General features: G+C 53.4%; 1 protein-coding gene across 4 annotated transcripts in view; it reads left to right on the top strand.

The window, feature by feature from the left end:
* Positions 1 to 6,948: 6,948 nt before the first annotated feature.
* RPTOR (regulatory associated protein of MTOR complex 1) overlaps positions 6,949 to 25,410 on the top strand; it is a 99,127-nt gene continuing 80,665 nt past the window's right edge. For 2 of the 4 annotated variants that reach the window (XM_040081459.1, XM_040081458.1), the window contains exons 1-3: positions 6,949 to 7,210; positions 17,960 to 18,062; positions 20,045 to 20,127. In XM_040081459.1, coding sequence (XP_039937393.1) covers positions 7,049 to 7,210; positions 17,960 to 18,062; positions 20,045 to 20,127 — 348 coding nt within the window. In that variant the 5' untranslated portion in view covers positions 6,949 to 7,048. Of the gene's footprint in view, positions 7,211 to 17,750; positions 17,858 to 17,959; positions 18,063 to 20,044; positions 20,128 to 21,521; positions 21,590 to 25,410 lie in introns of those variants that run through there. The other 2 variants (XM_040081460.2, XM_040081461.1) reach the window with 2 other exon arrangements.

Genomic DNA, 25,410 nt, shown 5'->3' with positions numbered 1-25,410 from the left:
CACCTCGCAGTGCTCCTTTTCCGTGGGAGAAGAGGCAGGGCAGGATGAGGAGGGAACATCAAAAGCTGGTGCCACTGCTGTGCCCTAGTTTTTTCCATGATTATTTATTATTTTGCAGCCTCTTGCTCCTTTTCTCCCACGCCCTCTGTTGTGTTCTGGTTATGTGCTGTGCTGGGGTGACCCAGAATGCACACCGGCTGCCCCCGAGCCTCTCCATCGCTCTGTCCTCAGCTGAGGGGGAGAGAAAAGAGAGCAAAAGGCTCGTGGGGCAAGATAAGGGCAGGGAGAAATCCCTCAGCCAGCGCCATCACGGGCAAGCAGACTGGACTTGGGGAAATTAGTTTGTTACCAATCCAATCAGAGCAGGATAACGAGAAATAAAAACTAAATACTAAAGCAGCTTCCCCTCACCCCTCCCTTCTCCCCAGGATCATCTTCGCTCCTGAATGCTCTCCCTGGGCCCTGGGAGGGGGATCTGATGTGCCAGAGTCAATTCGTGTTTGAGGGTTTGGGGTTAAAGCCAGGATGGAGAAAACCACTCCAAGGCAGCAGGGATTCCCTGTGCTTGCTGCTGTGAGGGCTGGCCCCGAGCTCGAGTGCAGCTTTTAGTGGGAAAGGGCTCTCAGGACGCCGAGATTCTCTGCACAGAGGCCGCATTAGGGCTGGGGGCATCGATTCCTGAGCAAGGACGAGGCTCCAGAAGAGCCTGAGTGTGACTGGAAAGGCCCAGGAGCTGCTTCCAGGCACTGAGTGAAGCTGGAGACGCTTTGGCTGCTGCTGCAGCTGGCACTCCTGAGCTGGGGATGCCGGGGATGGCAGGAGCCCAGGCGGCTCTGAGCCCCTGGATGGCTCCTCTGGGGTGAGACACGGCCCGGCAGAGCTCCGGGCTCCTGCACGCCTGCCAGGGGCACATTTGGTTTGTGGCTTTTTGTGCGAGAACAGACAGAGATGGTGCTGGGGGCACTCTGGCCCCTGATGTGTCAAAGCTGTGTTAATTACCCAAGAGTGGGAACAGCCTTGCCCTCACTGCTGTGGGGGATAAAAGAGTGAGGGAGGCGGTGGAGTAGGCACTTGGGGTCTTGGCTGTGCTGTCGCTGTACAAGGGACAGATGGGGTCAGGCAGCCGTGTGAGGGACAGGGAGCAGCAAGCTGAAACTGCAGGAGAAAGAGCCAGAGCTGGGTGGGGCTGTTCCTGGGACTGCAATGAGGCAAAGGTATGGAAGACTTTTTAAATAACATGGGACTGCGATGTAGAGAAGGTATTTTAGGTAACGAGGTACTGATATGTGAGGCCCCCTGAAGTTTTTAAGGAAGCACTCTTGGGTGCTGTGGCCATCTCGAGGACAGCTTTTCACAGTGGAATTGCAACTCCATCCCGCTTCTGCAGGCTGGCACTGCCCAGCTGTGCAGCGGTGACCTTGTCGGGGTGCTCTGGGGGGAATTGCCTCATGCTGTGCCGTCTTAGTGCTCCCCTGCTCGGGAAATGCCGAATGGATGATCGGTGAATGCAGAGCTGCTGGCTCTGCTGCAGTGTTCCAGGGACAGAAACTCCTGGCACGGGTTGGGAAGTGGAGCACTCCTGTTGTCCGTGCCACAGCCTCACTGTTCCACCAGCAGGGGAATGGCAAGTCCTCAGTCTGCTGGAAATTCACATTTTAGCTTTACACAGCGCCTATTTGGCCGTGTAAAACCTTTCCTTCCCTGCTGGGCGGATCCTCCCCGGTGTGACAGGGGCTTGTGTGGGCTCTCATCCCACTGCCATTAACTGTGGCCAGGCTGCTCACCCTGTGCCCTGCAAACCCACTGGATTTCAGCAGTGATCCCTAAAACCTGCCAGGACTCGGGAAATAGGTGTTGGTCAGGGTGTCACCCTGCATCAGGAATCAGGGTTTGAGATATCCTAGGCATGAGAAGAAGATTTCAACTGATGCGTTTCATAGGAATGGTCTGTTCCTGCTGATTCCACAGATAATCGCACCTCCCGAAAGTAGGAAGAGATTTTTTTGTTCCTCTATCAAAACCAACGTTACTGGTTAACACTCCATAGGTGAGTCAGGCCGGATTTCTCCATTCTGGGATTCTTTGGGTGGGATCCCCATCTCTTGGTGGCTGCCTCTCTTATCACAGATCATCAAACCGAACCAGTTCTGACCCTGGTTCCGATTCCAAAGCAATCTCTGCCTCACTGGGCTGGCATTTCCAAAGGTAGCTCTGTGGAACACCTTCCAGATTCCCAAGGCCCAAGTGAAGGTAATACGAGAAATGCCTGGGAAACGCTGGATTCTTTCTTATGAGCCAAAGGGAAGTGTCAGGTCCTGCCTGTCCCGTGGGAATGGGCTCGGCGTGGGGCTGCAGAAAGGAACCAGGACTTGGGCAGGCCCGGGAGGAGCCAGCAGAGCATCCCGGCTCCCGCTCCCGGTGCCTTTGGGGTGGCTTTGTCACCGAGCCGGAGCCGATAGCCATCTACAACAGCGGTGTTTAAGGAAACATTTCTGCGATGATAATGAGAAAACCGGAGAATGTCTGCCCGGGTGACATCCATCACGTGTCGTTAAACACACAGAGCCCGATCGTCTCGCAAATTGCCCGGCCTGCGAGGAGACAAAGGGAGATAATGGGGAGGGATGAGCTGCGGGGCTGCCGCTGCGGAGATGGATGGCCGGGCGCTGGAGAACTCTATTAGCAGCTCCTCCAAACCCTCGGATCTATCGCATCCCGGCGTATTGAGCGCGGCCTCGCCCGGGCTTTATGAGAAAAACAGCTCCATTAAGCAGCCAATTTTTGTCAGTGCGCGGAGGGGTCATTTGAGTCTCCCCCGTGCCGCCGGGAGCGCAGAAATCTTTACATTTGTGCTGAACTGAAGTCGCCTTTGGGGTCAAACGCGGCGGCTGCTTCACGGTCTAAATGACTTCTAACTTGTGTACTCTACCTGGAGTCCGAGGATGTCAAATACACTCATTAACTAAACTCTACAGCTTCTGATTCATCCGGAAACTCGCCCTTTTATAGTTCAGTGGTTACCAGATAAAACTCCCAAATTCTCTGCTTCCAAAGCTGCATCACCTCTCCTTTCTCCCTCTCTTCTCTTCCTTGGTGAAAAATTTCCCCTGATGCCAAAGTGTTTCCTCCACTAAAAGAGCGAGGAGAGATTTTTGACCTAGTGTTTATTCTGGCCTTTTCAACACGAGAAGAGAACACGAATCCCTGTCGTATTCCCGATGGGCGCTGCTGACTAAGATGCCACTTTACACCCTTTTTATGTCTCCCGTGTTTTTAAGGCAGTTTGACTGTGCACAAAAGAGCACATCCCGTCACATCCGGGGCTGGGACACTGCACACAACCGGAGTGGGAAGAGGAGTTGGGGGGACGCCTTCTCACTCCCTAAAACCCCCTGGCAGGAGGGCTCGGCTCCCAGGGAACAACAGGACACGAGGGAATGGCCTCAAGCGGTGCCAGGGGAGGTGCAGGTTGGATACTGCGGAACATTTCTTACACCAAAAGGATTGTCCAGCCCTGGCACAGCTGCCCAGGGTAGTGGGGGTTTAAAGGCCTCGTGGATGTGGCACCTGGGGACATGGGGCAGTGCTGGGGAACGCTTGGGCGTGGTGGTCTCTGAGGGCTTTTGCAACCCAGAAGATTCTGTGGTTCTCAGGCTGGTTCTGTCTGGGCAGGAAAAGCCTCCGCTTTCTGTCCCTGCGCTCGGAAAGGCGGAGCTGCAGCAGGAGAGTGAGGAATGCCACGAGCGTGTCAAATCCCCAATCCAGGAGCTGCTGCCTGGGTCCGGGGGCTCCTGTGGCCGGTGGGGAGGCAGGAGCAGCACGGATCCTGCCGGGTTTGGGGCTGGAGGACACGCTTCCCCCCCCTGCAGCCGGCAGAGCCAGGAGCACAGGAATACAGGAATAGCGGCGGCTGTTCCGTCTCGCAGAGCAGGTCACCGCGAGGCTTCACCAGACGGGGACTCAATTTCGTGAATCGTGTTTTGATGCGTTCTGGGTTTGGCACAGAGCAGCAGCCGCCCCCTTCTCACCTGCCTCCCGATGCCGTCCTCCCCAGGCTCCCTCCCAGCCCCGATCCCCGACTCACATTTGCTGGGAAGCAGGGAAGGAAATCTGCGTGCTGCACATGCATAAATAATACAACTGAAATCAGACTTGGTTAAAAATAGATATTCTTCCTAATAAATATTTTACCTACTGTCTTTAGGCTGTAAAGCTCCCCCATCTGAAGTGTTAAAACAAACCTCGTTGTTGGCCCTTAAATGCCTGAAACAGCCCGGCCGTGGCTGTGCCGGCAGCGCTGGGCTGAGGGGCTGCCCGGGGAGGAACGGGGTCACCTGCACACAAAGCCCTGCCCTGAGAGCCCCAGGAAAGGTGGCCTTGGTGGCCTTTTGGCTCCGAGAACGGAGCTGTGCATCCAGCTGACTCATCTGGTGACCCGTGAGTTTGACTAATGAAATTGAAAGATAGGATCTCTCATGATATTTATGAGTAACGTTCTTCTTTCCATATCTTTATTTCTTCCTGCCCAGAAGTGGAATTAGAATTAGATGGCTGAATAAGGCAAAACAAAGGACGTTGACGGAGCCTGAGATAGGGGGGTTTTTCATTAAAGAGAGTGACAGGTGGGAGAATGTGTCCAAGAGTGTTTCTGCAAGATAATCCTGCATTTTGGGTTTAGGGCATCACTCACTGTGCCTTACCTGACACGATGTTTCCACTCCTCGGATTCCCTGGGAACAAGGGGGTAATTTAATCTGTTACTCTGTCCAGAACCTGGGGCTGGAGGGCTGATTTTGCCTGGAAAGGGGGCAATAAACAGGAGAAGGTGAATCCCACGGGAACTGTGGAGTGGAGAGGCCAAACTGATCCTGTGGAGGAGCTGTCTGTGCCCACGGGAGCAGGGCTGATGGCTCCCACCCCACAGACTGATCCTGTGGAGGAGCTGTCTGTGCCCACGGGAGCAGGGCTGATGGCTCCCACCCCACAGACTGATCCTGTGGAGGAGCTGTCTGTGCCCACGGGAGCAGGGCTGATGGCTCCCACCCCACAGCCAGGGCATCACTGCAGAGCCGTGCCCTGGAGCCCAGGTGAGCCCAGCAGCGGGGCTGGCTGTGCTGGAGGCACCAGGAGCACCCTGGAGAGGCAGGGCAGCGTCTCAGAGACACCCCGAGGGCCGGGCAGGACGTGGAGAGGGCACGGGGGGCACAGGGCTCTGCAGACCCGGCTGGGAGCGGGCAGGGGCCGGGCCAGGCGCCTGTGCCCGCTGCCAGCTGTGCCCTTCACGGGGATTTCTGGCGGCACGTTCGGGCAGGGCCGGCGCCGGGCCTGGCACACGCTGCCCAAAGCTCCGGCAGCCGGGATTAGGCTCCATCTGTGCAGCCTCCAGCGGCTGGGATTGTTCCGGGTGGGATTGTTTCTTTTGAAACCCGTGGCAGGAGGTCGGAAATAAAACATCTTCAGAGTCCCGACACAAAGCGTTGTGGAATTCTGTAATTCTCCGGCTGTGTGCGGCTGCTGCTGAGGAGTTGGTTAAAGGCCAGCAGAAACACAGCCGTGAGCATTTTCTGCAGCCTGGCAGTTCATCCTGATGACAGTCGTGCAGTTATGATCAGCCATCAGCACAAAGCACCGTGAGGCAATCACTCAGCTCCTCGGGAAAGGGCAGGAGCAAAAGCAAACATTGGTCACCCCAAAAAACGTCACCGGTCTATCGTAAAGAAAGGTCTTTGCATTGGAAATATGCCGTGAGTGTAAACACACTGAAAGTACTTATGGAAATTAATGGTTCTGTAAATCAAATTACACGTGTATGCTTTCATTTCTGCTTTGAAATAATTTTTGCACGTTCAGGTATTACAAATAAGAATGTGGTGGGGCTCAATTACTGCCAGGAGCAAACACCTGCAGATATCAGCAGCAATATTTGATGTTCATTAACCTTCAGATTAGCAGCAGGGAGGATCTGTGCCTGAAATTCTTCACCTGTCTTTCCTCATCAGACACATCTGCTGCGGGCTGTGCCCAGTTTCACCACTCTCCTGCTCTTTTGCCCCAGAATAAGTGCCCACACAGGACAAAGCGAAGGGAAGTCCAAGAGCAGGGACGGCTGGACTGGTCCCTGTGCCTGAGTGTGTTTGGAACACCGGGACACAGCAGCCTGAGGCTCTCACTGCTGCGAGCCAGCAGCTTGGCACCAGCGATTGATTTTCAGCTTTATTTCGTATTTTATCGCATCAGGCCTGCAAGCACAGGGCTGCTGCTGCAGGGGACAGGGACGGGGCGAAGGAAAGGGCCGCACAAGGGCACCGGGAGGAATTTCCCCGTGGCAAGGGGGTCGGGCCCTGGCAGGGCTGCCCAGGGAGCTCCGGAGTGCCCATCCCTGGAAGTGCCCAAGGAAGGCCCGGACGTGGCGCTCAGAGCTCCGGGCTGGGGACAAGGCGGGGATGGGTCTCGGGTTGGACTCGGTGCTCCGGGAGGGCTTTTCCAACCTCAGGGGTTTGGGGATTCCGGGATCCCCGCGCCGTCCCCATGGCGACGCGCTGCCGGCGCGGCGTGTCCCGCGCGGCGGCCCGTACCGCGGGGCACTGTGGGCCGGGCAAGATGGCCGCCCCCGTGCCGCGGTGCTGAGCCGAGCCGCGCTCGCCGGCGCCCCGGGACGCGCGTCCCGTCCGCCGCCGCCCGCCCCCGGAGCGCAGCTCGCCGAGCCGCCCTCGGCCCGACGGTGTGCGAGGGAGCCGCGATGGGCAGGGCGCGCCTCCCGCCGCAGGGAGCGCGGGGCCCGCGGGGGTAGAGGCGCCAGGGAGGCCCCGGGCCCGGTCCCCGCCGGTCCCTCGGTGCTCCCCGGGTCGCGCCGCCGAGCCCGGCCCGGGCCGCTGCCTGCGCCAGGTGAAGGCGCCGCGCGCCCCGAGTCCGTCCTTACCCGTACCGGGGAACGCCGCCCCCCGCCGCCCTCGCCCCGTCCCCCCCCCTCCGGCCGGAGGGAGCCCCGGCCCCGCTGGGTGCCGGGCTGGACATCGCTGCCCACGTGTTGCCCGGAGCTTCCCCGCCCATGGAGGCTGAGATGCTGCAGTCGCCTCTCCTGGGGCTCGGGGAGGAGGATGAGTCCGACCTGACGGACTGGAACTTGCCCCTGGCCTTCATGAAGAAAAGGCACTGCGAGAAGATCGAGGGCTCCAAGTCTTTGGCTCAGAGCTGGAGGATGAAGGACCGGGTAATGCTCCAGGGCAGGATGGGGTTTGGAGGAGGAGCAGGGGGGACAGGTGGAGAAGGAGTCGGAGCTCGGAGGGTGCCGAGCCGTTGTCAGACCGAGTGCTGGGTGTGGATCCCGTAGTTTGTGTCCCAGTGTGTGGAATTAGGGAAGCAAACCCACAGGGGGGTCGGAGGCGTTAATTCAATGCTCGCTGGGCTTTTGGAGCAGCTCCATGCTTTAGGCTCTTTAGATGAAACTCGGTGTGTTGTAGGCAAGCCAGTGAAGTGCACGGCTCAGAAGGAGCCCTGGAGCCGGGTAGGTGCATGGGCAGGCCCCAGGGCAGGAGGTGCAGGAGCTGCAGCTGCACAGGAGCTGTGTGGGATTGCAACATGCCAGTGGCATGGTTGTGGAATGAGGAATGAGGGTGTCCTTGCACGTGGAGAAACAGACTGTGGGATTTTGGAGGCAGGAAATTGTTGTGTTCCAGCGGGAGCCTCTCGTGTGTTTGGGGATGTGTTGTGTGTGAAACTGACAGTGCTGGGAGTGACAGAGAAAGGTCCCAGCTGGGAGCCTGGGATCCTCTGCTGCATCCGTGTGCCACCTTAAATGTCTCGGTAAAGAGCAGACAAAGCACCTAAGAAATGTCCTGGACCATCATCTCCCCTCCTTCTGTTCCTGGGACCTGCTGTGTTCCAGCCTCTGGCTCTCACAGTTGTTGTACCCATAACTTTGTGTTTATAGGTGTTGAGGGGGCTTTTCTGGTGACCAGATTTCCATTATGTTGTGATCCTCTTGTAAGAGGATGGAATAACTTACTGAAACTCCCAGCTGTGATTTCCTTGCAGAGAATGCCCAGGCTGTCCCTGAGCCTCAGTGTTCCCGGACTGGTGGTTGTGTGTCTCAGAAGTTCTGAGCCGTGAGGAGAATTGTGCACTGAAAATGGGACTTGGCAGATCGTTGCTGGGTTGAACTGAGCGTTTTGGGTGTGATTCGAAGGCAGCACAGACACCACGCTGGGTGCTCTGCTCCAGAGGGTTCTGGCACTGAGGAGACTCTCTCCAGTAGGCTGTGGAGGTGTGATGAGCTTGCTGGTCTATTTTAGGTGCCTCTGCCTTCCTGTTCCCTCATCTCCTGATCTGCAGAGTTGCCTGTTTCTAATTCAGGAATGACTTTGCCTAGGTTGGGCTGATCAATAGCTTGTGCAGCAGCAGCAGCAGCAGCACAAAGTCAGGGGGTGACCAGGGGGTCCCCGTGGTTGGTGTTAAATGTTTCATGTGCTTGCTCCCATCGTGAGCATCCCAGCCCAGCTCCTGCTGCCTCCTCCTCTGGGACCCTCCCTTTGTGCTTGTGGCTGCTGCTGCTCTCTGGAGCTGAGCTCAGTGGGGCTGGGCCCTGGCTCACCCTCCAAGACACCCCAATCTGACTCTTGTGAAAGAAGAAAATCGAAGCAGATCTCGAGTTCTGGGTTTGGTCCTTCTGCTTTCTCTATCAGCTGGAGCCAAGTAACTTCATACCAGGGCAGGGGTGCAGCTCAGGTGTTGATTTATCTGGGCAGCTGGATCAGGGATCATTTGGACAAACTTGCTCTTGTGTATAATTATTTTTTGTTTAAGAACAGGTGCATAGGAGGATTCCAAAAGCCACCTGAGAGAGGAGGAGCAGAGAGGAGGAGCAGCTGATTCGAGAGTGCTCAACGTCATTATTTTAAAATCTCAGCAGCTATTTTTCATGTCTTGTATTTATTCACCTTTTTAGCGGACATTCGCTGTCTCCTGAGTGCTTAATGTGACGTACCAAACTCAGAACCTCAGCTGGGGAGGGAAGGGGATGAGGATGGGGTTTGGAATCTGCAGGGGTGATGTCTGGTAAATATTTCCACCCAGTGAGCTCGAGTTCAGCTAATCCTGCAGAACAGCTCATAAAATCTAATCTGTTTTGGCCTGGTGTCCGTGAGCAGAAGGTGGAGGGCAGCTCACTCAGGCTGCTGTTTTCCCATGGCCTGGCTGGAAGTGGCAGCTGGGGTGTGCCAGGTTTGTCCAGGGAATGGAGCATCTGGAGAAAACCCCAGGAACTTGGGCGCTGTTGATTTTTTCTCTTTTTTTTGTTCCTGAACCACTTTGTTTTCCTCTCTGGCATCATTAATTAATTACTTCTTCTTTTGCCTGTCTTCAGGAAGTTTCTTCTCTTCCTCTTTCCTTGCCTTCCAGCACTGTCCCCCAATGGCCTGAGTATCCTGGCAGTGCCCGCAGCCCCCAGTGTCCCTGTGCTCCCAGCCCCCGGTGTCCCTGTGCTCCCAGCCCCCGGTGTCCCTGTGCTCCCAGCCCCCGGTGTCCCTGTGCTCTCCCAGTCCCCGGTGTCCCTGTGCTCCCAGCCCCTGGTGTCCCTGTGCTCCCAGCCCCCGGTGTCCCTGTGCTCCCAGCCCCCGGTGTCCCTGTGCCCCTGCGGCCCCCGGTGTCCCTGTGCTCCCAGCCCCCGGAGTCCCTGTGCTCCCAGCCCCCGGTGTCCCTGTGCTCCCAGCCCCCGGTGTCCCTGTGCTCCCAGTCCCTGGTGTCCCTGTGCTCCCAGCCCCCGGTGTCCCTGTGCTCCCAGCCCCTGGTGTCCCTGTGCCCCTGCAGCCTCTGGTGTCCCTGTGCTCCCACAGCCCCCGGTGTCCCTGTGCTCCCACAGCCCCCGGTGTCCCCGTGCCCCTGCAGCCTCTGGTGTCCCTGTGCTCCCGCAGCCACAGCTCAGCCCCTTTCTCCCCCGCAGCCCCAGGGTGAGGCTCTGTCCCTATCCCCAGTTCTCTGCGGCCTCTTTCTGTCCCTTGGCTCCCTTTCCCACGAGCCAGGGCTGATGCACTTGAGGTGAGGTGTGCCCTTCTCTTTGCGCTGCTGCTGCAGGAGGTTTCCCGAGGCTGGAGGGGATGTGCCCCTGGAGTGTGGAAAACATTCCAGTACCTTCAGTTTGATAAGTGACCTGGTCACAGCCCAGGCTGGGGACAGTTCCGTGTCACTAAACGCCCCAGCCCGTCTCTGAGTGAAGCAGTGCTCCGAGGTCAGGCCGAGCGAGGCTCTGGCAGTCCCAGTGCAGGTAAAGCTGGGCCGTTTTCCCCTGTGAATCATGAAAGCCCCAAGCAGTGGCAGGTTTTGCCTTATTCATCGAGGAGTCATGGGGAGTGAGCCGAGCTCTACTACAGTTAGAGGAAATGATTCACGGGTTTGGGAGTGGAATGAGTCTTCTTTTCATCCTGCTTTGTTGCTCTAAAAGCCCCAGAGTTTATGTGAAGTTGAAGGTTCTTTAGAAGGCAGAGCTCTGGTAAGGGGAGAATCAAATCAGCAGAGTGATGAGTGGTAAATGTAGAGAAAATAAGTGAGAATTCACTGGTGTCCCCCGCCCCTTCCTCCATGAGGGCTGCTCTGAAAACGTTTAATCCTTCCTCTCCCCCTTCCATGACTGCATATGCCATCAAAGTGACACTGCTTTGATCTATTATTTATTTAAAGAATATTTTTAACACAAGAGGGTTGGAATTATGCTTTGTGTATTGAATTAAATCTCCCGGCCTCGGTAGCAACGAAAGCATTTAAGTTGATTTAAAGAAAAAGACTCCAAGTACACCAGGTTTTACTGACAAGTTGCTATTAAATTCAGAATATTTAAATTAAGATTTGCTGTATTTATATTGATTTCTAAGACAAGCAGAGAGCAACAAAGCTGATTGTAATAGTTTTACCTCAACATTTTTTTTTTCCTGCTGCCTCATAACTTGCTGAGTGAGAATTAAATCCTGTTTTTATGAGAAGAGGAATCCACAATTAGGTTTCTCTAGAAATGCAGATTAAAGCGGGACTGCATACAAATGTGTTTAATTTGAGCAGAGTTTACCTGCCTGCACAGGAAACCCGTGGAAGTGTCCGAGGCTGGGTGGGTTTTCTGGGGAGCTGGGCTGTGCTTTTCTCTCAGAGCTGGCATTCACGGGCTCGGGGCTGTGCTGACCTTCTCCCCTGCCCCCTGAGGGGTGATGGATCCCTCTGGGCCTGGAGCTTTAGCTGGCGCTGCCAGATCTGATGAACCCATGAGTACACTTGACGTTTGTCTCATTCCCCTGTTCTCCAGAGAACACTCGTGGGCGCCTCTCTCAGTGAGTTATCTCATGGATTCAGGTTTGTTAGTGCCATCCTCCAGTGCCAGGCGTGGGGTGTGATGGGTGACAGGCTCAGGGGTTCCTTCTGATCTCCTCGTCCCAGAGGCTGTGCCAGCACCACCCTCGCCGGGATTTTCATTTCTGTGTTTGCGTTCATTGATCGGTCCTGGCTGAACTGGGACAGGGTCACCTCCAGCTCCTGTTGGGTAGGCGTGGAGCGGAGGGTAATTAGTGTAATCAGTGTAATTAGTGCTGTGTGGGGTGGAGAGCAGGGGCAGTGCCCAGAGCAGGAGGCTGTGGGAGCAGGTGGGGATGGAGCCCTGTGTTCTGCTGGCTTCCCTGGAGCCCGGCAGAGCCTGCAGCAGGAGCGGGGCTGCAGCGAGCTTTGTGCCCTCTCCTGTCCCTGGCACAGCCAGGAGGGAGCTGAGAGCCCTGGAGGGGGCGAGGCAGGGCCAGCCCCGTGCCCTGTGCCCTGTGCCCTGTGCCTTCCCCACAGCCTGCACTGCGCCCAAGGGAGAGTCCTGGCCCTGGGCAGGGTTCCTGAGGCAGGGATCTTTGCATGAGGAGCCCATGGCTGCGGCTCAGGGGTTCCTGCTCAGCCGCTGCGAGTGCGTCCCGAGTCCCTGGCTCCGGAATCTCAGGGGCCCTGCAGGAAGGGTTGGAAGGAAGAGTTTGTAAGGGAGATCCGAGCTGCGGCAGTCGGTCCTGGGAAGACGGACACCTTTGAAAGCCAGTGCTAGACAGGAGTGGGAATGCCGTGGAGCCGTGAGGAGAAGCTGCAGGAATGCAAAGCAGAGGCGAGGAGGAAAGCCCTCGGCACAGATAAACGGGGAATGACGTCTGGAAGACGCCTCTTGTCGGTTCTTTTGCAGGTTGTATAAGGAAAGCAAAGATCATAGAAGTGAAACGTTTACTTTCTATTATTTTCACTATTTTTAAGAAGTGACTGACGGGGAAGGAAACCCCATTTTGGCTCTAAGCATCCCAGAGTGGTTGGAAAGCAGAGCTTGGCTGCTGTGCTGTGACAGACAGGCTCAGCCTGCTCCAGTCTGGAGTTTTCAGCCTCCAGCACAGGGGTAACACGTGGGTCCCTGAGGGCTCTGAATGTCACTGCTGTCACCCAGAGCAGCTGGGAATGGGAGGTGGCTGTGGGCACCTGGGGCAGTGAGTGACAGCAATAACTCAGCCACCAGCTCAGGAAATGCTTCCAGTGAGCACTGAGGGCAGCGGTTCAGAGTGGCTTTGTGAGGAGCTGGAGCCGTGTGGACGAACGAAAACCCTCTGAAGAAAATTCAGAGTGTTAGTGCTGAATTCAGAGGTTTGAGAAGGAAACCAAGCCCTCAGGAGGAGTGGATCGAGGAACCTAGAGCAGGCTGGCACACCAGGAGCTGACCCTGGGCTGCAGATGGCTGGAGACAACCTGCAGAGCTGTTGAATTATTAATGTTAACATGAAGGAGTTCTTTGCATTCTACTGCTTTTCTTGATGTGGAGAAGCACACGGAGATTTTTTTTCCGTTAACAATTTTTATTTTTCTTAAACTTTACATTAAAAAAAAATAAATCCTTGAAACTGAAAGCTCTTCTTTTAAGCTGCTTTACCTTGCAAGTGGTACAGGAGTGAAGAGGCAGCAGGGAGCTCTGTTCCCCTGGGTGGGGGAAGCTCGTGTCCAAGTGGGACATGCTGGGAATCGTTCCTTCCTTGCTTTTGTGCGCAGTTGTGTGATGGGGTGGAAGGTCAAGGCTCTGTTTGCCTGTTCAATACCTTCAGCCTTTTCCCTGGCTGATTTCAGCCCTGCATTCCTCAGTGGAAGGTGGTGCCAGAGCCCTGGGGGTGATGCAGGACAGATGTCACCGCTTGTCACCTCTGGGCCCGGAGCCCAGGAAGGGGAAGGTTGGCAAAGAGGAGCTTCTGGTGTTGCAGAGTGAACTGCTCTCGAGGGAGAACAATGTTTCCTCTGCTTAAATGCTGCTGCTCTCTCTGGAGACCTCCTTGCTGGAACATTTCGTGGCAGGTCTCCAAAGGAGCCCACGGTCAGGAGTCACCCAGGGAGCGCCTCGCTGGTGGTGAAGAGATTTGTATTAAATCTGTAAATGTGTGTAGAGAAAAATGGGGGAAAAAGGCTTTGAGAAGGAATGAATTTCCTGCACAAGAGGGAAATTGAGCCTACTGGCCGGGGAGGGTTTTCAAATGAGACTCGTTTGAGGATTTGGAATTTTGCATTTTGTCCCAGGATCTGTGTTTAATGCTGATAACTTCACCCTCAACTCTGTAAAATAACGTAGCTGCATATATTTCTTGTTTAATGCTGACTTAATCTTGTGTTTGTATTAACTCCCAGAAGCAATTTGAACTCACTGGCACAAACCCAGGCAGGTTTCTAACATTTGACTGTTCATCTGGGTAATGTTTAAGCAGAAAGTTTTCAGCTTGCAAATTGCAGTGTAAAAATCAAATATTAATGGGGTCTAAAACATCCAGTCTGAGATGTACCACAAAAAGCAGAATTTCTCATAAATGCCATGACTTGTTCTTGGTATTGCTGGAACTAGAACATAAAGCAGTTCTATGGCTCTGAGTTACAAACCTGCTCTCACTCAGGCAGAAATAAATTGGTGTCTTGGTTTCCAGCCTGGCCTGGAGTCACTTTCAGGGACGCTCCAGTGGGATCAGGTGGGGTCCCTGGGGTGATAAAACTTCGCCTTCTCAATCAAACCCAGAAGATAATGGTTTTCTTTCCTAGCTGAAAATACCTGCAGATATTGCACTGTACTCACCTGCAGATCTAAATGAAATAAGAGGTGAATTAGGAATATTTTAAAAGGCCTTTAGCATAAGATGCAAATTTTAGTGTCAAATGCTTTAATAAACAACTTTTCTTCCGAGCAGACACAGAGCTCCCTCTGCTCCCGGAGCCCCATTTCTGACAGCTTGGGGATGAATTCTCTGCCATCACTTCTCAGGAAGAGCGTTTTGACCGAGTGGATTTTGCCATTTAAGTATTGCAGGTTCTGACCCAGAGTTATTAAATCACTTCCAAACGGATGCAGTACAAGCTTGGGAGCTGTATCCCATTTTTTAACATACAAATGACACTCCAAAGTGCAGAGCCCACACTAGGAGCTGCTGTGTTTGATCTCGAGCCTTTGCTGACAGAGCATTTTGGATATTGGTTTCCTTACAAACTTGCCAAATGTTCCTCTGCTTCATTTTTAAATTCTAACAAAAATCCATGGAAATGTATTCTGATGGATATACTCCTGAAACGGGGAAAAGAAAATTTCCACTGTCTTAATGACAGATGAGAATGTCCTCGTACTGCTGGTATTAAGGACCTTTAAATATGCAGTGAAGTTTCTGGCGTGTTCCAAAAGAACTTAGAAATGGGAAGAGCATTTTTGGGTTTTTTGGTCTCGGCGTGTTTTGTTTGACCACTCACATCCGTTGTCCCCCCAAATCCCCCTGGGGCTGGGGCTGAGCCCCAGTGTGGGCAGCAGGGGAGGGGGAATTGTGCCCTGGGGTAGAGGATTGTGTCCTGGGGGAGGGGATTGTGTCCTGGGGGAGGGGATTGTGCCCCTCTGCCCCAGGTGAGGGAGGGGATTGTGCCCCTCTGCCCCCCAGGTGAGGGAGGGGATTGTGCCCCTCTGCGCCCCAGGTGAGGGAGGGGATTGTGCCCCTCTGCCCCAGGTGAGGGAGGGGATTGTGCCCCTCTGCCCCAGGTGAGGGAGGGGTTTGTGCCCCTCTGCCCCCCAGGTGAGGGAGGGGATTGTGCCCCTCTGCCCCCCAGGTCAGACCCCCCCTGAAGAGCTGCCCCAGCCCTGAGCCCAGCACAGGCAGGACCTGGAGCTGCTGCAGAAGCCCAGAGGAGGCAGCAGGATGAGCAGAGGGATGGAACAGCTCTGCTGGGATTGTTCACCTGGACAGGAGAAGCTTCGCGGTCGCCTCATTCCAGCACCCGAAGGAGCTGACAGTAAAATGGGGAGATGGAGTCAGGACACAGGGAATGGTTTCCCCCTGCCAGAGGGGGTATTGAGAAAACAATCCTCCCTGTGCGGAGTGTCAGAGGGGAGAGGGATGAGCTGCAGCTCTCAGGATGTGCTCCCTGTTGGCAGAATAAATGGTGTGGAGTGCAAGGCTTTCCATCCTCTGGGGAGGTGGCAGAGGGGAAATCACCCCATTTGTCTCTGGGATCAGTTCCTGCTCCTCTCGTGGGTTTGCTGTCAGTTTTCCAGGAGAAACACTCGTTTAAAACCCCGAACCTGCGAATGGAAAAGAAATATCAGCCTGATCAGCATAAGCCACCAATCAGATGCTACAGCAAAATACTGAAAAATAAGTCAGTATTAGATTGCAAATGGGAAACAATAAATAAATGAGATGGAGAAGATTGCTTGGCAGGATACTTTCTCTTGGAAGAGTGATTTATGTGTTTCCACGTCTAATAAGTCATTTTGTGTGCGGTTTTCTGTTTCCCTGGGGTGTTCAGTGTGTGTGTGGCAGCGTGTGATGGTTCTGGCAGCGTCCTTGCCCTTCCACACCCTGCAGCTCCCTCTTTCCTGAGCAGCTGGCAGTGCCTGGGCAGGGCAGGGGTTGTGCACAGCTCAGGTGCTTTGGGGTGCTGTTTCTGGCTGGTCCATGACACTCTGGGCTGCTCGGGGCACTGAGGGGTCTGCAGGACTGGGCTGCTCCTTGCAGCTGCCCCTGGTTCTGCCAGTGGCTCTGCTCTCCCTGTGGATGTCCCTGGCTTTGCCAAAGTGCTCCAAGGCTCCTGTGCTGAGTGCTGGACTGCAGCTCTGGGCACTCCACCCCATCATGGGCATTCCCAGGAGCCCTGGGGGATCCTGACCAGGGAACTCCTGTTCATGCTCCATTCCCAGGAGAGCTGTGAGATCCTGACCAGGGAACTCCTGTTCGTGCTCCATTCCCAGGAGCCCTGTGAGATCCTGACCAGGGAACTCCTGTTCGTGCTCCATTCCCAGGAGAGCTGTGAGATCCTGACCAGGGAACTCCTGTTCGTGCTCCATTCCCAGGAGAGCTCTGAGATCCTGACCAGGGAACTCCTGTTCGTGCTCCATTCCCAGGAGCGCTGTGAGATCCTGACCAGGGAACTCCTGTTCGTGCTCCATTCCCAGGAGAGCTGTGAGATCCTGACCAGGGAACTCCTGTTCGTGCTCCATTCCCAGGAGAGCTCTGAGATCCTGACCAGGGAACTCCTGTTCGTGCTCCATTGCCAGGAGAGCTGTGAGATCCTGACCAGGGAACTCCTGTTCGTGCTCCATTGCCAGGAGAGCTGTGAGATCCTGACCAGGGAACTCCTGTTCGTGCTCCATTGCCAGGAGAGCTGTGAGATCCTGACCAGGGAACTCCTGTTCGTGCTCCATTGCCAGGAGAGCTGTGAGATCCTGACCAGGGAACTCCTGTTCGTGCTCCATTGCCAGGAGAGCTGTGAGATCCTGACCAGGGAACTCCTGTTTGTGCTCCTGTGTCCATCCCTGAGCCTCGGGGTGCTGCTTGGGCCCGGGTGATTCCTGGGATGAGGAGCTCCTGCAGGATTGCAGGGTTTGTTAGCAGGAGCACAGTTTGGGATGGAGCTGTGAGCCACAGCTCTTGCTGGTTATTTATTCCCTGTTCTCCCTCACGGCCACGGGAGTGAGGAGACCCTGCAGGATTTCTGTGCTGCTGTAGAGCCTGTGAATGGTGTCTGGCTGCTCCAGTTCCTGTGTAAATTACACCTTTATGTGGCTCTAGGGTTTTCTCTAAGTGCGAAATCGGGGAAGTTTTTCCCCTCCTGCTGTGGATTGCAGGAGCACCCAGGGGAGCTGGGGATGTGGGTGGCCTTGCTGCAGGCAAGTCCTGAGCACTGGAATCACTGAGAGCCTCGTCACTGCTTCTGTCCTCCTCCTCTGGTTTAGGTGTTGGCAGGAGGGGGTCTAGGAAAAACCCATTAAGATGTGAAGTGATAATTTCCCAGCAGTGTTTTTAGCTGGCCAGGGTGGTTTGTCGCTGGTTTAATGCAGGTTTTGGGTGCCAGGTGGGGCTGGGTCCATTTTTGGGTGGGATGACCCCAGGGGGTGCCAGGGATGTGTGGAGCAGCAGCTGGAGCCAAGCCAGGATTTCTCCTTACGGGGCTCTCCAAGGAAACCTCACACGTGAAGAAAACAAAATAAAAAATGCACTAAATATCTTTGTTTTGGCGTGTGTTTGTTTGTTCAGTTTTGTCACGGTTCTGTTTGTCACTTGGGGGCTTTTCCATTGTAATTCTTGTAGTTTCAGTGTTGGAGATCACACGCTGCATTGTAATATTGGTCAGGGCCCCTGAATAGCATTGCCTCATGTTTTAATAATGTGTTTCAGCTGGACAATGGCTCATTTAAGACGAGTAGCAGAAGTTCGCTGCTATCTATTTCCATGCCCAGAAAGAGAAGAATGGGCTCTGGAAATAACAACAAAAAATAGTAACACGGAGTCCAAGTACTGTTCTAATAAAAAAGATGAAAAATTTCATCAGTCAGACCTTGCTGGAAATAGTCCATGTGGAAGAGCAGGTGGGAGAGGCTGGGTGAAGCCCTGCAGGAGTCCTGGGAGCGGTGGAAGGCCAGGGAAGGTGCTGCTCCTGCGCTCAGGCTGTGCTCTTGCTCTCTTTGCAGATGAAGACTGTAAGTGTTGCCTTAGTTTTGTGCCTCAACGTCGGCGTGGACCCCCCAGACGTGGTGAAAACGACTCCCTGTGCCCGCCTGGAGTGCTGGATTGGTGAGTCCTGGGGGCTGCAGGCTCCCCTGAGCCCCACAGACACCAGCCACAGCACAGAACTCACCCCAAAGTTCTGCCTGCCCAGGCCATGAAACTGCGCTGGGCGCAGGGAAATGTGATTTTTCTCTGGGTTAATGAGGAGCCAGCTCCAGCTGCTGCCATGGGTCATCTCTCCTGCTGTGCTCTGAAATGAGATGCCGTGGAGAAAAACAGCTGTTAATGAGCTGCTGGGCTTTCTTGTAATTATTCTAGATTTATAAATGTCTAAAGGAAATCTCTGAGCAGAGACACCTTCAGAGTGCTGGGATCTGCAAAGCTCTCAGTCCCCCTTCTCTGCCTGACCCAGCAGAGCAGTGAGGCTTGTGAAACACCTTGCTGTGTTTTGAGGTGCCTGCTCCAGGGCTCTTTTAATTGGAATCATTCAGAAGACCTGGAATTATTCCCGAGGATGTCTTGCCAGCAGTTCCAACACCTGGGTTTGCTGCTTTCATGCAGCACTGCACTAAATTCCTAGGGTTTGTGTGAAGAAATTAAAAGTTCCCTTGGTTTTGGAGGAAAAAAATTATCAAGATGAGACAAAAAATTATCTAATTATCAAGATGAGACAATTCTGAAGTGAAATTAGAAGGAAGTATCTTGTGTACAGAAGCTTTCTCAGAGAGATTTGGTTTTTATCTGGGAATTGGGAATGTTCAGCCTCCAGCACGTCCCACGCTGGGCACTGCAGTCCTCAGCTCGGGGCTTCAGCAGACCCCAGGCCAAATGAATCACTGCACAAACTGAATTTCTTTAAAAACTTGCAGCAGATTTTCTGACCTCATGTTGTGAATCACAGCATCTCAGGGTTTGAACCTGGAAATGCTGCTGAGGGCCCTGAGCAGGCACTAAGAGGTTCCTGAGAGCAGAGCAGAGAGCAGCCCCCGTGTCTCATCCGCGCAGCAGCAGAGCAGCGCTGCAGAGGCATTCAAATCAACTCATTAGTGCCTGTCATTAGCAAAGAGAACTCTGAACGCAGTTTTGTAATTCAATTTTCAGTCAGTTTGTGCACACAAGTGCTCCTTCCACTTCCCAGACACCTTGAAATGTCTGAAAAAGGTCATTGGGGGAATATTTGATGTTTTTCCTGCCGTCAGGCTCGGGAGCAGGGGCTGGGGGTGCAGGGGCTGGGGAACAATCTGGGGTGCAGCTCACACCTGAGCTGGGGTCACACATCCTGATGAGCACAGCCACCTGCAGCTCCTGCTGCACCTTCCACCTGCTTCTAGTCATTAAAGGAAAATAACACTCAAAATCCTGCTTCCGTCCTGCTTGATTGCATTTTGTTTCTAACAAAAGTATATTTGCAAGAACTGAGAAAAAAACCACCACCCTTCGTTGATGTGGTTTGGTGCTTTTAAAATAATTGATATTAAATAGGAAAATATTAGCTTGTAGGGTTGGTTGGTTCTTTTTAAGAAAACTTGTTAATTGTTTAATTACATGTCCATGGTGTTTGAATAAAGCACATGGCCTGGAATTGTTTTGCTGTGTATGAATTGTGGTAATTATCTAGCAATAAAATGAACTTCTTAAATATTACAAATGGCACACAGTCTCTGCAGCAGCAAGTAGAGGAAGTAAATGAAGCAGGATTTTGCATTCATCAACAGAAAATGTTTGTCATCAAATATTTAACCAATTTGAGTTCTTGTCATTATTTACAATAGAAACCTTATTTCATTATTAAAAGAAACAAATGCAATGCCTCTCCTGTCTTTCAAAACAAAACTCAGGCAGAGAAATCTTCCACGTTTGACAGCCTGTAATGGAACTGGATTTTTTTGTTGGACTGAAGAATTTGGGGGAGATTTTTGGGTGCTGTCCCCGAGTAAATTCCACGAGGAACGAGGTGTTCATGAGTTTGATAGTGAAAGGAGCCTGCCTGAAAATGCCCCTGGGTGACCTGAGTGGGTGAGAAATGCTGCTGTGTGTTCTGTTCCCAGATCCTCTGTCCATGGGGCCTCAGAAAGCTCTGGAGACCATCGGGGCCAACCTGCAGAAGCAGTACGAGAACTGGCAGCCCAGGGTGAGTGTTGGCTCTTCTGGGGCTCCCCTGCCTGGGCGCTGACTGCTCCGGGGCTGCAGCTCTCCACTGAGCCTCCTGCTTGTTTTCTGGAGTGTTTCTAAGGGTATCTGTGTCTCGGGGCATTTATGGCTCGTGTACGCTCGAGGGAATTTCCTTTTGTGTTTTTCCTCGTGGCACGTTGATGATTTTTAAATCTCAGCAGCACGAGAGTTTAGCAGGAAATTCAAAATGGGCCTGAAATCAAGCAGGAGAAAAAGCATCTTGGAGCAGAGGTGCAAAGAAGCCCTTTGCTGTGCTCTGTGTCGGAGTCCCTGGCGCCGGGGGAGGAGGGACGGGTCAGGAGCAGCAGGTTCCCTGCGTGGGCACTCCCAGAGCTGGGCTGATTCCCTGGTTCCTGCAGGAAATCACAGCCCCTGACACATTGCGAAGCCAAACACGTCCTGCTTTATTGCACTCCACAGGGCTCTGGAGCTTTCTGCAGTAATAAAGAGAAGTTGGTGTGCCATCTGCAATAAAACAATAGGAACATTATTGAATTTCCTAGAGCTTTCATATCAATACTAATACATCCAGTTTGGTCTGTTTCTTGGGGGCTTGGCGCGGTTGAGGAGCGGATGGAAGGAAGACAATTTGGGGAAAACCAGGCAGTCGGGGGAAAAAGAGCAAATCCTGACAATCTTCTGGAACAGCCAATATTCCCCGGCTGCCAGCTCCTTCCAGCAGGAGCTGCTGGCATCAGCACCTTGTTGGATTGCTGGCACTGCTGACCACTGTGTGCCCAGTCCTGGGGCATCGCTGCCAGCCGCTCCTTGCCTGCTTCTGCTCCAACATCCCCCTTTTTGCTCAGTACAAGCAGCTTTTCTGAAAGAAAACCGTAAAAGGGGTAAAGCATGAAAATTCCTCAGTTCTGGGAGCTCCCAGGCTGCACAGCTGATGGATATTTCCTTCCAGGTCTTGTCGAGCCCCTTTCTAAATAATTTATCAGCTTGCCGTCGCTTGAAGTATTTGTTCTGATTAAATTTAAGACTTTGCTTTATTGTTGTGTAGCTACATAAATTTGTGTGCTGCGGGAGCAAAAACCACTTCAGCTGTTGTTTCCTCTGCAAAATCCTGCAGTTAAGCAATATTCAGTCATTCCATGCAGTTCTCAAATGAGGATTGTGCTGGGGAGAGGGTAGGAGATGACAGAGCTGTGGGCTCGATCTGTCTTGCTAAAGAGTTCTCTGAACGAGTGAAGAGTTCCTGCAATTCGGTGCAGATATAATTGAGATGCTGGAGAAAGAGTGGAAGGAAAACCAAGGGAGCTCTACACTGGGTTTGGGGCTTGAGTTTCACTGGGCAGGGAAGGGGTTAAACGGGAGGGTAATCTGGGAAGAAGCTCAATTACCGGGATCAGAGGGGCTGCTTAAGCAGCTGAGAAGAGAAGGAGGAAAGGGAGTGAAAGTGAAGAGCTCCGGGCACGGTAATGCCGGGCTGGAGGGGAAATCCTTCCCTGGGACTGTCCCTGTGCTCCGGGCTGGGAGCTGCGTGGAGCCGGGGCTTGGATCAGCGGGAGAGGGGAGCTTGGGCTGAGCCAGGACCTCCCAGCATCACATAACCGAGCTTCTGGGGGAGGTTCCTCCCGTGCTCTGTGTTCAAAATAAGGACTGGCTGGTATTGAAGTGGGGTTTCTGTGCTGCTGACCCCCATTAGTACCTGCAGCCCTGTATTTAAAATATTTCCATAAGGAATTGATCATGCTGGAATGGGGTTTCTGTGCTGCTGACCCCGTTCAGTTCCCCCTGCAGAACCCTGCCTGTGGGAGGTGCAGCCCTGTATTTAAAGTATTTCAATGAGGAATTGATCATGTTGGAGTGGGGTTTCTGTGCTGCTGACTCCGTTCAGTTCCCCCTGCAGAACCCTGCCTGCAGCAGGTGCCCAGCCCAGAGCACGGCTTTGCTGTGCTGGCCGGGAGCAGCAAATATTTCCCTGTTGTTGGGGTGTAAATTCGGTTTTCTTGGCAGCACTGCGTGTTGTGCCACTGCAAAGGCAGGGCCTTGCCTTGGTGTGAGAGTCAAGGGCCTTTGAAAACAGGACTGATGGACTGCAAACCGAGTGCTGCTGCAGTGGGATGCTTTATGGAGATGCAGGAGCTCCTGGGGATTTTTATGAGCCAGAGTTACTGCTCTGCAAGTCCCGCTCCTGGAGCTGGGCACTGCACCCTGTGCTGCAGCCCTGCAGCGCTGCCTGGGGAGGCCGAGGTGCTGTGGGCAGGATGAGGATGTTCTGGGCAGGCTGAGGGAGCTCTGGGCAGGCTGAGGGAGCTCTGGGCAGGCTGAGGGAGCTCTGGGCAGGCTGAGGGAGCTCTGGGCAGGCTGAGGGAGCTCTGGGCAGGGTGAGAGTGCTGTGAAGAGGGAGCTCTGGGCAGGGTGAGGTTGCTCTGGGCAGGATCAGGATGAGGGTGCTCTGCTGTCTGGGGCACTGCTCAAGGGGAGTGAGTTCTCTGCACACTCCAGGCTGGAATTGTCGGAGCTGTGTGTGTGCACCCTGTGTGCACTGATCCCTGCACAGAACCTGAGGGGTGAGCTCAGAATGGAATTGCTGCCTGCCTTCTTAGAGGGGTGCCAGGCTCTGTTCCTGCTGGACAGCTCCTGCTGGCCCCCAGCCCTCCCTGGACACCCAGTCCCTGTCCCTGTGCAGTGCACAAGGGGCTGTGCAGCCAAAGGCTGGGCTTGGACGAGGCACAGTTTACATAATTCAGGACCTGGTATGAAGTAATCTGGAGCATATGCTTATTAAATTTGCATGAAATTATAGATTTTTTTCTCTCTTTGTTAGCTCTGGCTTTTGACCAGGTTTTCCCTTTAACCCTAAACTGACCAGAACGCTCACAGGAGTTTTTCCTCCTTCGTTCAATCATTTTGATGCTTCTTGTTGGGATTTTACTGGTGCACAGATCCCAGTGGCACTCCTGCTTTTTGCGTCTCTGAGGAGCTGCCCAGTCCTGCCAGGAAGGCCAAAATCCAGAGTTCATAACCGTTCCTAGGAGAGGTGGGAAGGATGCAGGCACAGCTCCTGCGTGCTGAGCTGTTCCGCTGGGATCTTTTGTGCACAGACCAGCTGAAGGGCAGCTCCTCTGTGGGGTGTGGGGTTTTTACACCCTCTGAGATCCAGCTGAGTGGAGTGCACCCTCTGCAAGAGCCAGCAGCCGCGAGGCCGAGGGGCTGGAACCTCAGAGAATCCTCCCCCTTACACCCACTCGCCTCCATAAAACAAAGTCAATTACAGTATGGATTTTTTAATTCAAGCGCTACAATTTTGCCTCCCTTTTTCTTCTCTCAATTTCCTCCTTTTTCGCTCTGAGAGTCGTTTGGGCTGTTTTAATTCTCTCCTGGAAGGAGCTGATTTCATTAGAGCTGAATGGATTTTACCTGAATGGGCATCCCCTGGGGTGAGGGAGAACTGTGAGCCATGAAGGGGGGTGAAAATCCTGCATGGGGAAAGGGCTGGGGAAATCTAGAAGACAAGATTAAATAAACTTTTAGGAAGCCTTTGGGAAGGCTGATTGGAAGGCAAGTGCTGGTGTTTGGGAATGCCTGCAGCTGGAGCCGAGGGTGGCTTGGGCTGGTTCTGTTCCTTGGGCAGGGTGTAAAGAAAGGGCTTTCCCATTTCTCTCAGTGAGTGATGCTCTCTGAGGGCACATCCCCACGATCTGGATAAATTGTCTCTTTTGTGGCGGGTCTTCAAGGAAACAGTGATTTTCTGATCAAACAGGCTGCTTCTCCCTCTCCTCTCGTCTGTTTCCCAACAGTTTTCTCCTGATTTCAAAGGAAGCACAGGCAAGATGCTTGAAATGGATCATTGAAAGCCTCTACCTTTTAGTGCGTGCTGTCTGTTGTTGATGCTGTTGTTCCCCTCATTAGGGATCTCTGGGCTTTGATTCGGTGTCTGAGGTTTCATTCCTTCATTGCTTTTTTCTGCCTAATTAATTGGGAAGTTGCTGCCGCACATCAAAGGGGGAGCATTTCCTAAAGAGTAACTACTTAAGCATGAAAACTAATTGAACACATGACCTAATTATTGGTCTCTCAGTGAGTCATACTTTTCCTTTATTTCTGTAGGGTTTTTCTTTTAAAACAACAGCAAATACTAATTGCTCCTGCAGAAGAAGTTCTGTAGAATTCCAAAGGGGAGCATGGAAGTACGGGTGCTTGGTCTCCAGCAGGAGATATCTGCAGATGTAGGAACGAGTAAGGAGAAAAATGAGTAAGAAGGGGAAAAAAAACAACAAAAAGACATTGTGACCTTGTTCAACAAAACCAGGTTTTCCTTAGAGGACTATGTTTGTTGGTTTTCATTTCCCAACAGCCTCTTGAATTTGGCAGCTATTTCAGGCTCTGCAAAATTCTGCTGTATCAATCCTTTGCTGTCTTGTTAAAGATCAACTGTCTTCAGCATAAACCAGCAGGGTTTTTTTATGGGGGGGGGAAAGAATTCTGCCATAGAAGTGGAGTCAACAAATGTAATTGTGAGCCCCAGTTCTTGGTGTTCTCCTCGTGTCGTGCTCAGAGTGTCACTGACAGTGTCACTGCTCCACTCAACTCCCCTCTGAGGCAAAGCACAGATCTCCAGGGTGGTGAAGGGTGAACCCCACTCCTGAGTGCCTTGGGAATGGGGAGAAAATGAGGAGGAAGGAGTCAGAAAATGAGGGGGAAGGAGTCAGAAAATGAGGAGGAAGGAGTCAGAAAATGAGGGGGAAGGAGTCAGAAAATGAGGGGGAAGGAGTCAGAAAATGAGGGGGAAGGAGTCAGAAAATGAGGGGGAAGGAGTCAGAAAATGAGGGGGAAGGAGTCAGAAAATGAGGAGGAAGGAGTCAGAAAATGAGGGGGAAGGAGTCAGCGGTTGCAGTGGGTTTGCCCTGGGTGGGGATCCAGGTGATCTGGTGCCACGCCTGCCCCAGCCAGGGGCTGGCTCGGAGCAGCCCCAGACGCAGCTGGCAGGGCAGCTGCTCTCCTGTGCTGCCAACCCTCACCCGGGGCGCCTCTCGCCTGCTCTGGGAGCAGCTGGACCCAGCAGGGCTCCTGGAGCAGGGACAGCCGAGCCTTTGGGAATTGCCTGTGCCAGGGGGACGCTCCTGCTGCAGCTCTGGGTACAGCTCATGTTTGAATGCCTTTGATAGTGAGGGGAAAAAAAAAAACCAAAACCCAACCCTGATAAATCTTTAACACGCCACTGAAGGTGGAAACTGTGAAATTGCAGCAGTAGTGTACTTCATACTGATTTCTCGGAGATTCTCCTGGAAAA

The sequence above is a fragment of the Hirundo rustica genome, chromosome 18, assembly GCF_015227805.2.
Source record: "Hirundo rustica isolate bHirRus1 chromosome 18, bHirRus1.pri.v3, whole genome shotgun sequence".
NCBI lineage: Eukaryota > Metazoa > Chordata > Aves > Passeriformes > Hirundinidae > Hirundo > Hirundo rustica.
This window is presented reverse-complemented; position numbering and strand designations above follow the sequence as displayed.